General features: G+C 35.6%; 1 protein-coding gene across 4 annotated transcripts in view; it reads right to left on the bottom strand.

Annotated features, from left to right (window-relative positions):
• Positions 1 to 703: 703 nt before the first annotated feature.
• RELCH (RAB11 binding and LisH domain, coiled-coil and HEAT repeat containing) overlaps positions 704 to 16698 on the bottom strand; it is a 116854-nt gene continuing 100859 nt past the window's right edge. For 3 of the 4 annotated variants that reach the window (XM_004422599.3, XM_004422598.3, XM_087439312.1), the window contains exons 27-29: positions 16157 to 16245; positions 11147 to 11217; positions 704 to 2655 (exon numbers count right to left, since the gene is read on the bottom strand). In XM_004422599.3, the coding sequence (XP_004422656.1) occupies positions 2535 to 2655; positions 11147 to 11217; positions 16157 to 16245 (281 nt within the window). In that variant the 3' untranslated portion in view covers positions 704 to 2534. Of the gene's footprint in view, positions 2656 to 7588; positions 7806 to 11146; positions 11218 to 16156; positions 16246 to 16698 lie in introns of all 4 variants that reach the window. The other variant, XR_015554336.1, reaches the window with a different exon arrangement.

Genomic DNA, 16698 nt, shown 5'->3' with positions numbered 1-16698 from the left:
CACTTCTGGATTTCTGAAAAATTTTAATCTCTGGTTTGCTTTGGAAACACAGGCATAACTTCAAATTAGCTTTTCATTACTTTGCGAACTTAGCTTTTAACTAAGTTGAATACTTAAATGTGTACAATTTTTACTCCTGTTTAAAGAGTGAGTATGGAAGTTTTACGGCTTGTTTTGGAAGAACACACTCAGTCTCAGTGATTAGTGTCTGTCTTGTCCTTAAAGAATCCATATTTTACCATAAAAATCAATGTCAAAATAAATATGAAGTCTTACTGACATTAAGATATTTAACAGCATAAAAAGGGAAATTCACTTGAAAACACTGTATATCTTGTTAGCTGTTGCCTTTTAAAAAACCATTAGCATTTAGATAAATGGATTCACAAATTAATAAAAATTATCACAATAAAAATACATTATATTCATTCACCTGGTAACAAACATACTTATTCAACTATAGTTTACAGCAAAGGAGAGTTTAAACATTTTTCTTTAAATCATCTCTGAAATGTATTAATTTTATAGCAACAAAATCTTGTTTTTAGTAAAAGTAAATGAAAATAGGTAATTTATATAGATTATATTCCTACAATAAGATATTACTACATTTTAATGCATATATGCTTTCCCATTTCCTTTTGCTTGGATATAAGATATAGTGTTTCAAAATGAAAATAAATACACATAGCCAAAACCAAAACAAGTATGCAAAAACATTTTATTTATAATAGATCAACATTTTTGACACGAAAGGTAGCCACTTTCAATTTCTCAGGAATGCCTAGAATCCAACAGTTTCCAGAATGACTAGTTAGTTAACAATTATTTCGCTGTAGGTAAAAGAAATAATTTCAGAATGAACTTTTTAAATGGCTTTGCCTATGGCAACTTATTTTATAAGCTTGAATGTGTAATAAGCTAACTTTCTCAGGAAGTGAATGTAATCCAACTATGTTCCACGTGTATTAAACCAGTTTATACAACAAACATGGGAATCACCTATGTGCATCAACTGTGCTCAAACAAGAATTCTCTTTATCAAAATAGTCATTTTTCAAAAAGGCCTCACATTAACCCCTTAAACCAATCACCCCTTCTATGTCCAGTACCCACTCTTTTCTACTTCAAGTTGCATTACTTTATAGACAACTGTCAAACTCCAGTGGAACTGTACACTGACGTAAGACTCTATGTAATATATGTCAAACACAAGAATAGTCACTGACTTTAAGGGACAAGGTGACCCTTGTCACCAATAATAATAACCAATAATAATTTAGCCAATGTCATTTTTAGTTCAGAGGGAAAAAAACTGCCCCCAAATATCCTTAACTTTTCTGTACTTCTCTGTAACACAAAGCATGAAAAGATAATCTGAAATTAAAATCATTAGAAAATATCTTAAATAAAATGTTTTAGGTAAATACGTTAATTTTCAGATTCAAACCATATTTTCGTCTGTATTTCAATTTGGGAAAAAATTTCACAATTATTAGCTCTTCCTACTTAGATTTATTTTTTAGTATTTAAATCCACTACATGCCAGTTTGTAAAATTCACCTTGGTTACCACTCCCCATGCTTCTGTGCTGTCTTTCCTCAGGTAAGTCCATTCTTTTTTTTTTTTTTTTTAAAGATTTTATTTATTTATTTTTTTCCCCCCAAAGCCCCAGTAGATAGTGGTATGTCACAGCTGCACATCCTTCTAGTTGCTGTATGTGGGACGCGGCCTCACCATAGCCGGAGAAGTGGTGTGTCGGTGCGCGCCCGGGATCCGAACCCAGGCCGCCAGCAGCGGAGCGCGAGCACTTAACCGCTAAGCCACAGGGCCGGCCCAGGTAAGTCCATTCTATGCATGTAAGTGCTGGGGAGGTTTAAATAGCGCTTAAAGAATATTCATGAGAGCTATGAAATGTTGAAAGTTGCATTATTATCTACTTACTGTAGGATTTTTAATTCAAATTCATCACAGTATTACAAATACTGTGTGAATGGAATGCACACAATTCCTACAGACACACAAACTGAAGTCCAAAAGGCACAGAGTAATGCTGGTGGCTCTTTCTAGTCAGTTAAGAAACAATAAAAAGTCTGCATTATTCTTTCATAATTTAAATACTTAAGTAATCTCCACTTTTATTACTTTATAACAATGACTTCAAATTTACATTATTTTAAGTACCATTGTAATAGCTTAGTGTATCATACAGATATTTGCTAATATCCCATCCAAAAATTAAAAAAAAAACCTCTTCACTATATATATATAAAAAAAATTATTCTGAAAGACAAGAACATAGAAGAGGGACTTGTACAGACTATTAACTCAATTTTCTATCACCACAGTTATAACTCCAAAATTAACAGATCTACAGCAATAATCAAAAGCAGTGCAAATATCTTTGGAGGTTAGGATAAAATTATAATGCAAGAACATAAAACAAGGAAATAAAAAAGGCAAGTACTTCAAGTACAAGGAACCAGTCTGCTTGAGGTCCATCTTAGTGTTTACTGGGGGCTTCCTTCCTGCTTTTACTTCTTTCTCTGAAACACATTGGCCAACATGGCACCTGATGTTGTCAACTGGCCCATTTTGTTCAAAAACTTGGTCTTTGTATCTTCACTCACTAAGCTTGCAGCAATTGACATTGAGCTAGGAAAGAAATTTTAAAATTCATGTAAAGCAATTAAAAAACTAAAATATCCATTTTTTCATTTCTTTAGTAGCATATCATTAATAAATACATTCTAAACTGGTATCACAAAAGGGAAATTAATATTTATGGAGTGGAGTTTTTATGTACAATAATAGGTTGGGAGCTTTTCATGTTCATTGCTTCTATTAAAGCAAGTAGTATGGTGTAGTGGTTAGCAGCAAGTCTGGAACGAGACTGAATCTTGGCTCTGTCATTTACCAGCTGTGTGACCTTGGGCAAGTTATTTAATCTCTGTTTCCTCACCTGTAAAATGCAGATAATTCTAATCTCTACCTCATTGGGCTATTACGGATTATATGAGTGTAAAGTGCTTGTTAGCAGTGCCAGGCATGTAATAGCATGCCGTAAGTTTTAGTTATTTTTCATATTATCGGCATCACTTCATTTAATTCTTACAGAATCCTGGAAGATAGATATTATCCCTATTTTCACCAATGAGTAAATGAAATCACAGTGAGGTCTTGTACTGTGCTGATAACAATCCTAAGACATATTACATTTTTTTAAGGGAGGGGAGAAACATGTCCTCAATTGCCAGTTGCATTAGTTTCAATCAATAATGTCAAATCCATTTCTTCTTTCTTTTTGACCAAACTTCTGTGCAGAGTAAACACAATCTAAATGACTACTAAAGATTGCTGATTTATCATACTACCAAACAGAGTATTGATCAAGGACAATTTTTCAGTGATTCAACAATTATGCTGCAATGGACTCAGGACCCCAGTTTATTGGCATCGTGGCTTTGGCCAAGATACTTTAGATCTCTCTGACTCAGTTTCCTCATCTGTAAAACGCAGATTGCAATTACTATTGCAAAATATCCTGAGGTCTAAGTAAGAGAGTATGTTTGAACACGTCAAGGACAATGAGTGGCAAGGTGCAGGAGTTCAACAGAGGTTTGTTGAATCTATGCATGAAGTGTGTGTTGCCACCAAGGACTTCTGGTTCTGTGTACTCTTTAAAGGTGTGTCCTGTGAATCACTCTTAAACACCGGACCACGACTCCCATCTTGAAAATCTCTTCTTTCCACAGCTCTTCTGCCAGACACCAACCTGGTCTGTCCCCTCATGTCTTTTTGACTACTCCTTTCCTGCTGCTTTTCTTTGGCTCTTGGTTCTTCAATTACAGACTTACTCTTGAAGTTTCAAATTTCATCTCCACAAGGATGACTCTAAAATATTTATTGAATCACAACCCTTTTCCTGAGAGCCAGTCCCTATTACTATTGTTTGCTAGATAAAGCCAATATTTCAAGCTTTTTTTCATATCCTAACTTCAGAAATAACTCCCCATTTTTATTTCCTTATTTGCCATTGATTCTATTTTCCTCTTTTCCCAACAGTGACTATAATGGCTCCCTCTCTTTCTATTTCAAACCAATCATCAAATCCTGTGACTTTATTCTACAAAACATCTCCTCTATTGTTTACTTGTATTTCCATTGCCAATACTTTACAGCTGAATTATTCCAACTGTTTTGGATCTGGTCTCCTTGCATTATCAGATTTACCTCTGCAATAATCACTTCTTTATATCACACCCCTTCTCAAAAGTCTTCAGTGGCTACTTACTACATACAAGATAAAATGTGCTTGGCATTCAAGAAACACAGCAACCTAATTCTTGTTTTGTTTTTAAACCAGCCATCACTGCACAACTTCTAGACCCTCTTGAGTCAGGTGTGCCTAGTCTAATTGTTCAAACCATTCTCAAATTAAATATCTCTTTCTCTCTGATGTCTAGCCATGTTTCAAATCCCGGTTCAAGCCCTATCTTTTCTATGATGCCTTTCCTTAACACTCTAGGTTTACAGTGCTGTTTTCTTTCTGTAGAAAACAGTGCTAAGTCAAGATAAGTATGATTTTAGTTTGCATCTAGAAAAACAGGATACATGGGTCAGATAATACCTGAGATACTATCAAGTTTTAATGATTTTCTAAGAGGAGGGCAACAATAATGTTAAGGAGTCTGGAAACCATAAGAGGTAAAAATGAAAAGAATGAAGAAAGATTGGTCTAGAGAAGAGAAGATTTAGGAGACTTAACAGATACTTCCCTATGTTACGTGGAAAAAATTAGATATACATCTGCATAGCTGTATATACTGATACACATGACAATCACCCGGGGAACTTTCTGGAAATGCAGATGCCTCAGCCTAACTCCAGTGATTCTGCTTCTTTCCACCTGGGGTACAGGACCTAGGTATGCAGTTTATAAAGCTTTCCAGTAAAGAACCATTGCATAATAGCATTTTTTTCTGAAGAGACAGTTGACATTTTATCAGTTTTAGAAAGGGGTCTATAATGGTCTGACCCCTCCACAAAATGATGAAAACCTGTTTTAGAAAGTAGACATTATAGAAAGGGATATTTATTTATTTATTTATTGTGAGGAAGATCAGCCCTGAGCTAACATCCATGCCAATCCTCCTCTTTTTGTTGAGGAAGACTGGCCCTGGGCTAACTTCTGTGCCCATCTTCCTCCACTTTATATGGGACACCGCCACAGCATGGCCTGACAAGCGGTGCATCGGTGCGCGCCCGGGATCCGAACCTGGGCCGCCAGCAGTGGAGCACACACACTTAACCGCTACGCCATGGGGCCGGCCCTGGGGAAGGGATATTTTATCTCAGGATAAGAAAGGAATTTTTCAGAAATAGAGTTGTTAAAAATGAAATGGGCTGCCTTGTAAGGAAATATGTCTTCTTACTGCAAGTTTTCAAGGAAATCTCAGATCTTTCCTTTGCAACTCATATCCAATCAGTTGCCATTTCTTGTGGATTCGGAATGTGTAGAACCTCTTACTTCTGGCCTATCTTTAAAGTTATTTATGTCATAGAATATTTCTCTCTCTCCCCACACCATTCCATCTTACAAATTAAAGATCACTACTCCTTCTCTTTGAAATCCCTATTTGATTTTTAACACCACTCTGGTTTGCTTCCTATTTCTCAGATGAGCTCTCTTAAATGTTGCTCTAATTCCATGTCTGGCTTTCTTTTCTTCCCTGTCGGAGCCCCTTTTCCAAGTGATATTATCCATCTACCCTCACCCTCACCCTAAACCTTTAATTACCATGTATATTCTAATGGTTTCTAAATCTCAATAACTGCCTTTATTGTTTCTCTATCTGTACCTCAAATTTTAAATATTCCTCTTCAGAATAGCTCTTTGTTCCATTTTGCTGTATTGTGCCATCATCTAACCTGGGAATCCTTAGATTCTGGTTCTCCTTCACTCTTAATTTGTTGTTAAATTGAGTTCACATTTTAAATATATCTTGAACCCATCTTATTCTTACACTTACACTCACTGCCATATATAGGCATTACAACATGGTGATTAAGAGCATGGGTCTCAAGAACCACAATGCCTGGGTTCGAATTCTGGCTCCCCGACTTAGTAGCTAGGTAGCCTTTGAGCAAGTTACCTAACCTCTGTGCCATCTGTAAAATGGGAATAGTAATAGCATCTACTTCATAGGGTTATTATGATAATTATTAGCAAACATATGAAAAATTCTGAGAATGGTATCTGGTTTTTAAGTGTTACTTACTATTACCTGCTCACCCATGCCCATACCTGCTTTCATCATGGGTTACTATAATAGCTTTCCAATCTGTTCCACCTGCTTCTCTGGTGGCAGTATTCACTCGAGTATGGCTTCTAAAGCAGTGGCTCTCAAAGTGTGATTCTTGGACTGATAGCATTAACATCACCTGGGAACTTGTTGCAATGCAAATTCTCAGATTCCACCTCAGATCTTCTGAATCAAAAACTCTGGAGATGGCACCCAGGAATTTCCAGGTGATTCTGATGGACCCTATAGCCTGAGAAACAAAGTTCCTAAGGGTTGGTAAACTAAGGGTTGCAGGCCAAACCCAGTCTGCTGCCTGTTTTTGTAAATAAAGTTTTATTGGAATATAGCCAGGCCCATTCATTTACATATTGTCAACGGCTCTTTCTTGTTTCAAGAGCAGAGTCCAGTCGAGTAGATGTGACAGCGACTATATGGTTTGTGAGCTTAAATTATTTATTGTCTTTACAGAGAAAGTTTGCTGACTCCTAGCCATATGATTAAGTCCAAACCTCTCATGTGGCATACAAAGTTCTTTATTAATTGGTGTCTGTTCACCTTTACAGACCTATCTCTATCCTTCTCTCATTCTCCCATACTCTGTGCTCTAGATTTACTTACAGTTACCAAACATGCTTTTCTGTAACTTTTGTCCTTTTGCACAGTACTGATATTTCTGCACATAATCCTTTTTCTTTTTTCCTTTGCCTCTGGTCAACTATTCATACTTGAAGACTCATGTATTCCTTCTTCCTTGGAAACATTTGCAAGCATTGTTTAAGTATTTATCTATACTTTATAACTGCTTCTCTTTTCTACTTCCAGCTGTAAGTACCCCAAAAGAAGGGACTATGCCTTGCTCAAGCTCATCTTTATGAACAGCCCATGGTATATGCTCTGTGATTTTACTAAATGCTGAATGAATATAAGAAGGGTATCAAAATACTTATGCATATATTTTCTGTCTGCAGATCAGGACTTTTCAAACTTTTCTGACAAAGACCCACAGTAAGAGATACATTTTACATAATGACCAAATAGCACATCCTTATACAGATAAAAAAGCAATACCTATCCTTACTACACGGGATGCACTCTCTGCTTTTTATTTGATTCTATTTCTTGGAATCTTGAACTAATTTAATGATGCATGACAAGTCATGATCTGCAGTTTGAAAACCACTGCTCTAAACTATAGGCTTTTTGAGGATGAAATTCATGTATGCTTCATCTTTGTATTCCCCACAGCAATTAGCAGAGCATTTCACAGATAGAAATATCTTTACCTGCACCCACTCTCACTTTTCCTTCCACCATAGAAGCAGTTTTATTTGCTGTTCAAGGCTTTCCTCTTAGGCTTTTGATCTGTAATAGACTTCGGAGGAGGGTTGGGTCAAAGAAGGCTTCCCTGAAGACGTGACATCTTAACTTTGTCCTGAAGGACGAATAGGAACTAGCTAGGCAGAGTAAGAATATTCCTAGCAGAGGTGTATGTGTAAAGACCTGGGGAGAGCAGAAGCATGGTATAGTTGAGGCACCCAAGGCATCTATTAAACCTCTCCTGTTATCCTAGGTAGGTGAGACCACTTTCCGATTTACATAACCAGTATAATTTCACCATGAATTTATTAGATTATAACATGTGACTACAACGCCATTTTCATATTTTGTCTAGTCTTTACTTCAATGTAAGTTATTGGAGGGTGAAACTGTGTCATTTATTGTTTATATTTATTTGTTTATCTCCCACCCTCAGCATAGTGCCTGAAATGAAGAAATTCTTCCAGTTGGGAAATTATATCAGATTACCTCTGATTCCTACAGTGCATACTGCCTTTATCATTTATCTCGTATGTATAAGTCTCTATTCTGTTAAGTTCGGTAAATGCCTTGACTCCCTAACAAGACTGTAAGTATTCTGATAGAAGGAATCCTGCCCAAACTCTCCTGTTTCCCTCTTCTCTCTAAGAGCAGAGCAGTTACTTGTCTATCCATTGACTGATAATATGATTAATGTTTTCACTTGTATGCTTTTGTTATAGAAATGAGTAAGTTAAAGATGAACAGATATACTACTACGATATTTTAGGTATTTTTCCTACTTTATCTGGTGTTTATAGAATAATCTTTTACTATGAAAATATAAAATATTTCCAAAAAATACTTTTACAGTGTAACTGAAAACAAATAAAAAGAATAAAAAAAATCCATGTCCTTAATTAAGCCTTGCAAATCTTGATGAAAAAAAATTTTTTTAAATTGCTTGCAACAGTTCATACACAAAGTTATAACTGTCTCCCTTTCTTGTCCTTACACTCCAAAAGAAGGAATTTTTAAAAAGTATGTTTATGTTCTTGTCATACCAGATGGCAAGGAAGGACTCAGGACTCAACTTGAAAAGGCTCGTAATGGCCAAAGATGGGATAATTTGGGCATCAAAAGATAAAAGGCACAATGCATTGAATTACATCAAATATGTTTAAATACATGAGTTTATAATGATATTAAAAAAAATAATAAACACATAACTGGTCACCATCAGAGGGTGAATGAATTCATTACTTTGGAAACTGGTTTATAAAGAGAGAGAACTGAACATTTATCTTGGCTTTACTATATAAACTGTATCACTGTGTAACAGTAGTACATATACGGGAGGGTTTTCTTTACTGAGGTATTCTAGCTCACAAATGAAGAAGAAATGACAGAATTAGAGTAATACATTTTGTAATCGCTAATGAATTAGTGGATCTAGGCATTGATCATTAACAGATGTTAACATCACTAAAAAAAGAGAGAAGCAGACATTATCTGCCTCATGATGAAAACACACCTCCTTCTATGAAGCAGTCTTGCCAAACAAAAAAGATGCCCTGAATCTGATTAAGTCTCTAGACCCAGCTACCAAATTTAAGGGAAGTACAGAGGAACATGTTAAACAACACAAGGGAAATGCAATCAGCAAAATTCGGACTGTGGGAACCTGTATAAGACAAATGACTCAGTTCCTTCAGCAAGTAAATTGTATGGAGAAAAAAAGAGATAGAAGGGGAACCTATGGATTAAAAGAGGCGTAAGAGACATATCAACCAATTACAATGTATGGAACTTTGGATCCTGACTCAGAAACAAACTGTAAGGAAAAAAAACAAAGAACAAATCACTAATGACATTTATGAAACAATTAGAAATTTGAACAAAGGTCAGATAATGGATGATATTAAGAAGTTGTTATTTTGCTGTGATAATGATATTGTGTTTATGTTTTAAAAAATAGCACTTATCTTTTAGAGATACATACCAGAATCTGGGAGCGGGAAGGAGGTAGGTATGGATGAATAAAATGGACTATAAGTTGATAATTGTTGAAGCTGAGTGATGAGTACATGGGAATTCATTATATTATCTGTTCATTTGAAATTCTCTACCATAAGAGTTTTAAAAAAATTAATGATAATATAAAAGATTTGAATAACATGAGAAAAATGATTATAAAAATGAACTTTGTTTTTGTTTTTTTTAAAAAAAGGGAAGGTCATATGACTGAAGCAATCTTAGGAAGTTACAAAGATATTTCTCTCTCTAAATTCCTGCTAGCTAATTTATGAAATTTCATTTAGAATGTGTTTCACATATAATTTTTCTCCATTTTGTTCCAAAGCCTTTCACACTGTCAACTAATAAAGCACCAAATAATCTTAATAATGAATGTATGACAAATGAACCGAATGATTTACTTTGGTGTTAATTGTATGGTTTTGTGCTCAGAAAAGAAACCTATCAAAGTATTATTATTTATTTATTTATTTGTTTTTCCCCCCAAAGCCCCCGTAGATAGTTGTATGTCATAGCTGCACATTCTTCTAGTTGCTGTATGTGGGACGCGGCCTCAGCATGGCTGGAGAAGCGGTGCGTCAGTGCGCACCCGGGATCCGAACCCAGGCCGCCAGCATCGGAGTGTGTGCACTTAACCGCTAAGCCACGGGGCCGGCCCTCAAAGTATTTTTATTGTTTTAAATTTCCATGGCTAAAATGGTAGAAAATCTCCTACCATTCTAGGAGGCTAAAGAAAGGGTTCTGACACATAGTGACAGGCAAAAGACTCTGTGTGTGTGTGTGTGTGTGTGTGTGTGTGTGTGTTGGGGGGCTGGGGGTGTGAGGGAGTGTGTGTGTGTGTGTGTATATGTGCCTAGCTGGATGAGATGAAACACTTATTCCTGGTAGTCAGCTTTATAAAGGACACCTTTGAGTTTTTATGCCCAAAAGAGTCCATTTAAGATTGACTCCTCAAGGTTACTTCAGCAAGAGTTAGAGTACACATACTGTATTTGTAAATTACTTCCTCTCCTGAAATGCCCAACTTGATTCTTTCACATCTTTGTTCATATTTTGATTTCACTGAATCTTTGAATTCTAATTAGCTTGGTTAGAAGCATGTGACTAAACATTTACAAGTTTATAATCCTTTATACAGTGAATCAAGTTACATCTTACAACTCCCGTTACAAATCTCTTGCTATTTTGACCAGTGATTCCCAAATCTGGCTACATATCAGAATCTCTTTGGAAGCTTTTAAATATACAGATCCCTGAACTGAATCAGACTGTTGAGAGGAGGGCACAGAGCACGGGGTAGAGATCTGAATTTTAAATTCCCCAGATAATTCTGATGCAGATGGTTTATGGACTAGCATTTGAGCACTGCCGATTTAAAAAATTTTCTTGTCTTCCAAATAAATGACTACGAAATAACACAAAATAAAATAATATTTCCACCTATGGAAAATTTGGACAGAGAAATTCAGCTTAACATGAAGTCTTAAAGAAAAAAAATAATGTCTTACCCTTGAGGCTCTTGGACAGTCTTGTTCTCTACTTTTTGTTCACATTCTTTTATCATGGAAGTTAAAATAACCTGAGTAAAAAAAAAAGACTTTAGTAAAATACAGTTTATATAGTAAAATGGTGTGGTTTGAAGTTTTTAATTGAATTTTTAATATTCCCATAAGCTTATAGGTTAATTAAAAACATAAGTTTTGGCAGTTACTTTGTTAAAGGAACTCATGTCAGATTGCTAGACTAGGTGCAGAGATAGCTTTAAAAGATCTCAATCATATAATTTAATAATTCATTTTGATTTTCACCAACCTTCCTTCTAAATCTTATTCCCATTCCCCCTTAGCTTTCCCCAGCATCTAATGTTAAAAGTAAAATTTATATACATCTATACATTTAACATATATACATACCACAGTCATAGACATATTTTCCCAGTAAAAGCTGTTCTGTCCCATGTCCCTTTGCTTTTTCCAAGTTGTAAAAAGCAAGATGCTCTATTTTAATGTCTAGAGCAGACAGCAGATATAGGTCTGTGGCTACTAAAAATATGATTGGGGGTACAATGGGTGTCTAAGAGTTAACAGAACTCGTGCAGTGAGACTGAGTAAGTAACGGAAAGGGTGGAGGGATCTAAGCTGCTGCTCCAATTGCTGGCAACCACACCAGAAACTGAATGGTCCTCCTGAATATTCTTGGCCCATGTTCGGGCATGGAGGTCATTAAACAACAAATATTTATTGTCACCTAGTTATGTGCCCGGCGCTTTGTTAGACATAGAGGATGCAGCAAATAAAACAGACAATGTTCCCTCCTTGTGGAGAGTTTATGTTCTTATTTTCTAGACAATAAACACAAAAAACAGTAAATTATATAGTGTATTAGAAGGTGATAAGGGCTTTGGAAAGAATACTGAGTAAGATAAGGCGTAACTAGGAAGACAAAGTGAAGAAGGCTGTAATTTACACGGAGGTGTTCAGAGCAGCCTTCACGGAGAAGATCACATTTAAGCAAGAACCTGACGGAGATAAGGAGTAAGTGTTTTAGCCACTGGGAAGAGGTTGAGCAAAGGCTATGAGTGGGAGTATGTCTATCATGTTTTAAGCAAGGAGGTCAGAGTGGTGGGTGCAGAGTGAACAAAGGAGAAGGGAAGAAGACCAGGCCCGAGATGTAAGGAAGTGGGGCTAGACCCTCTAACGCCTTGCAGATTATGGTAAGAACTGTGGTTATTATTCTGAGAGAATGGGACTTTTGTCATATGCATGCTATATCTCCGAGGTTAACCCTTTTTTGATTATTTTCTGTTTTCCTGCTTTCTCTCATCTAACAGATTATACATCTTATTTGTTTTGCTAATTTTTGCTTTATTGTTTTTTAGCAGAGTTTTTTGTATTTTTTCTTCTGCTCCCGGCATTGTCTCTGTTTTCTCCAGTATGTTCTTTCTTCTGTATACGTTTTTACCTCTGTCTTTGAGGTTAGAAGCCATTTCTCAAATGGTTAGTGATTTTGGGATGTCCATTAAAGACTGGGGCACTAAAATGCTGATTAGAATCTCTTCATGTATGAGTAACTTCACTTTAAGGTGAATCTGGCACAAACCTAATTTTGTCAGTTCTTTTCCCCTTCGGGTATAATCCTGGCTGCCAGCATTCTTGAAGCCAAGAAGGGAAAAGGTAATGAGGTTTCTGATAACTAACTACGCCTTCAGTTAATTTCCCTGTTTTCAGTATAGCACCTCATTCCTGCTCTTAGCTATGCCTGATATCCCAAGTCTAGAAAATAAAGCTCCAATCTTACACCAAGGCTGGAAAGGGAATCTGGGAGCCCGATCCTTTTAAAGACTTTTAACCACTTCACCTATTTTCACTTCCACTTTACACTAATGGAGGGTGGTGAATTAAGGCTTGCTTCTTATTTTTTCTATCCTACAGACTGAGCCTCCATCTTGGACGCAAAAATTCTCAACAGAATACTAGCAAACCGAATCCAGCTTCATATAAAAGGAATTATACACCACAACCAAGTGAGATATATTGCAGGAAAGCACAGGTTGGTTTAACATCCAAAAATCCATTAATGTAAAACACTGTATCAAGAGGAAAAACAAACAATGACCATGCGATCACCTCAACTGATGCAGAAAAAACATCTGACAATATCCAACACCCTTTCATGATAAAAATACTCAACCAACTAGCAATAAAAGGGAACTTCCTCAACCTGATAAAGAGCATCTATAAACTATACAAAGCAAAAACTGAAAAACTAAAAGGAGAAATAGACAATTCCCAATCATAACTTTAACACGTCTTTCAACAGTTGATAGAAAAGCAGATCACAGAAAATTGATATAAATATAGGAGAATTGAATCATAAAATTAACTACCTTTACCTTATTAAACAAAACCCATGGATCAATAAAGAAATAATGGAAATGAGAATCTAGTTTGAACTGAATGATAATAAAGATACAACATAGCAAATGCATGGGATGTGGCTAAAGGAATACTTAGAGCCTTAAATTCATGTATCAGAAAAGAAGAAAAGTTAGCATGTAAATAATCTAAGCTTCCTTCCTAAGAAGTCAGCAAAATAGAAAAAAATCCAACCTAAAGAAAGCAGAAGGAAATAAAGATGAAAACAGAAATCAATGAAACAGAAAACACATTGAGAAAAATCAACATAGCTTAAGTTCAATATTTGAAAAGATTAACAAAATAGATAAATCCCTATCAAAACTGTTTTAAGAAAGTAAGAAACAAATTAACAATATCAGAAGTGAAAAAGGGAGAGCAATATAGATCCTGCAATAAGACAAAGAGAAAAAATAAAGTAAAACTATTAGAAAAGAATACATTATTTGCAGGTGACTTCTACACATAAAACATACACAAAACATTCAGAGACATTTTATTATTAGAATTAACAATAAAGTTCTCAAGTTGGTCAGACATAAATTCAACATAGAAGTTATATGTATTTCTATACACCAGCAAGAAAGGGTTAAAAAATATATAATCCTGAAAAAGGTAGCATTATAACATTATAGACATAAGGTGTCACATTTTTTTGAATGAAATTCTAAAACCGTACTGAAACACATTAAAGGAGATCTAAATAAATGTATGATATAGCATTCTGGACAGGAAGACTCACAATCATGAAGATGATGTCTCCTCAAATTAATTTATAGAATCAATTCAATTTCAATCAGAATCTGAATGATATCTTTCTTGGAATTGGATAAGGTAATGCTAAAATTTACAGGAAAAAGCTAAGGGTCATGAATAGTTCTAAAAAAAGGACAGGGTGCTGGACTTGTCCTATTAGACGTCAGGACTTTTTAAGAAGGCAACTGTAATAAAGACAGTGTATCATTGTTATAATGATTGACCAAGACATCAGTGGAAAAGAATGTTTCCTAATAAACAAATGCATACATGGAAACTCCATATATGATAGAGGTGGCACTGCCAATCAGTATAGACACTACGAATTGTTCAATAAACAATAATGGGACAACCAGTTATCCACATAGAAAAAAACATAAATGGAGTACTACCTCACACCATACATAAAAATCAATTCTAGATGGATTAAGAATTTTATTGTGAAAATACAACCTTAAACATTTTTGAAGAAAGTACAGGAGATCATGTCTTTTGGAAATGATCAATCAATTTGAGTATTAAAAAATTAAGAATCTGTGTTCAAAGGGGCCAAGAATGTGAAAAGACATATCACAAATTGGAAGAGATATTCCTGAAACACAAAACTGACAAAATACTGGTATTCAAATATATAACAAACTTTGAAGAAATAATAGGAAAAAAGACAACCCAAATGAAAAATGGGCAAAAAAACCTAAGCAGGTTTTGACTGAAGAACACAATTAGTCAATAAACATACAAAGGATGCTCAAGTTTGACAATAATCAGGGAAATGCAAATGAAAACTATAATGAGATACCATTTTGTATCGACCAAATTAAAAAGTCTAAGAACACCAAGTGTTGATAGAAATTACGGACGAAAAGGGTATGCACTCCTACACGCTCCTGTCAGCTCTGAGAAGTGTCCTTTCAGTGTAGCACTTTCATTCCCAGTGTCTTAGGGATAGCGGTTTCACTGGATTAGTGTGATGGTGGTGAATACGATGTACCAACAGAGAATGTGAAAGTCGAGAGAGTGGGTGCAGGCTACCCGGAGGAAAAAGAGACTTGGGGGAGGGATGAAGGGAAGATTTTGGTTTTGTTTTGTTTCATTTAGGAGGGGAGAGTCAAACATGATAATAGGTTAAAGAAAAGCTGGTAGAAAAACAGGTTGAAGATATAGAATAGGAAATAAATGATAAGCAGGGTTTTAGAGGAAATAGAATGAAAGAGTTATAAGGAAATGGTGACAGAAAATAGAAACTTTGCTTCTAAGAGAAGTGATTGTCGGAGATAACACTGTATAGCATTTTACAGATAAAAAGCATTTCCTGTACATTATCTTATCAAATTCTAATTATATTCAGTGAAAGAGGGTACGCTGTCCCTACTTTAGAGAATTAGAGGCTCAAGGATGTTAAAGGAGTTGCTCAAGATCTCATAACTAGTAAATAAACCCATAAAATGACATTGACATAGATTTTTTTTTTTTTGTGAGGAGCCCTGAGCTAACATCTGTTGCTAATCCTTCTCTTTTTGCTGAGGAAGATTGGCCCTGGGCTAACATCCGTGCCCATATTCCTCTACTTTATATGTGGGACGCCACCACAGCACGGCTTGATATGCAGTGTGTAGGTCCGAGCCCAGGACCTGAACCTGTGAACCCTGGGCTGCTGAAGCAGAGCGCATGAACTTAACCACTATGCCACTGGGCCGGCCCTGACATTGAAGTCAATTTTAAAAAATTAAGCACAGTATATCATAATCAAGCCTCACATAAAGAGGAATGGAAGTCTCTACAGGAGATATTAAAACATATGAATACAGCACTGATAATCACAGTGGCTTAATTATCACAGCAGCTTACCTCATGTTCTGGAGAAAGATGTTCCATGTCAATCCGTAAACATCTGAGACCGGGTAAAAAGTGATTAACCATTAAATCCTCTGAAATGACTTGAGATGAAGTAGTTAAGGGACTTGAAAAACAAACTGGTATGTCTAACAGAACAGGAGAAGAATATAAAAGCAGCAGCTCTTAAATGATGCCTATGGCATGCTGATGGCTTAGGGCAAATAGGCTTCCCTCAAGCATGATTCTCACTTGTTAGTTACTTATCAGGAGTCAATTCTGTTTATTCCTACAAACCTCTTTATGTCAATGGTATTCATTATTGTGACATTACATAATTTAATTATGTTATGTAAGCACATGAAGTAATGGGTGTGAAAATTAAATCATGCAATTTAATTGGATGTTTAAATAAGCATGAAAAGTAAGAAAATTAATGCTTCTAAGACAACCAAGTTGAAAGTTTTGGAAAAAGTTGATGAAGTCCAGTTGCTTAAAATATTGTTAATTTTATATACGTGAGACAACTGTAAAAAGTTAGGAAAAATATAAAAATC

The sequence above is a fragment of the Ceratotherium simum genome, chromosome 14 (genome assembly GCF_057802395.1).
Source record: "Ceratotherium simum simum isolate JZ-2026a chromosome 14, ASM5780239v1, whole genome shotgun sequence".
NCBI classification, from domain to species: Eukaryota; Metazoa; Chordata; class Mammalia; order Perissodactyla; family Rhinocerotidae; genus Ceratotherium; species Ceratotherium simum.
This window is presented reverse-complemented; position numbering and strand designations above follow the sequence as displayed.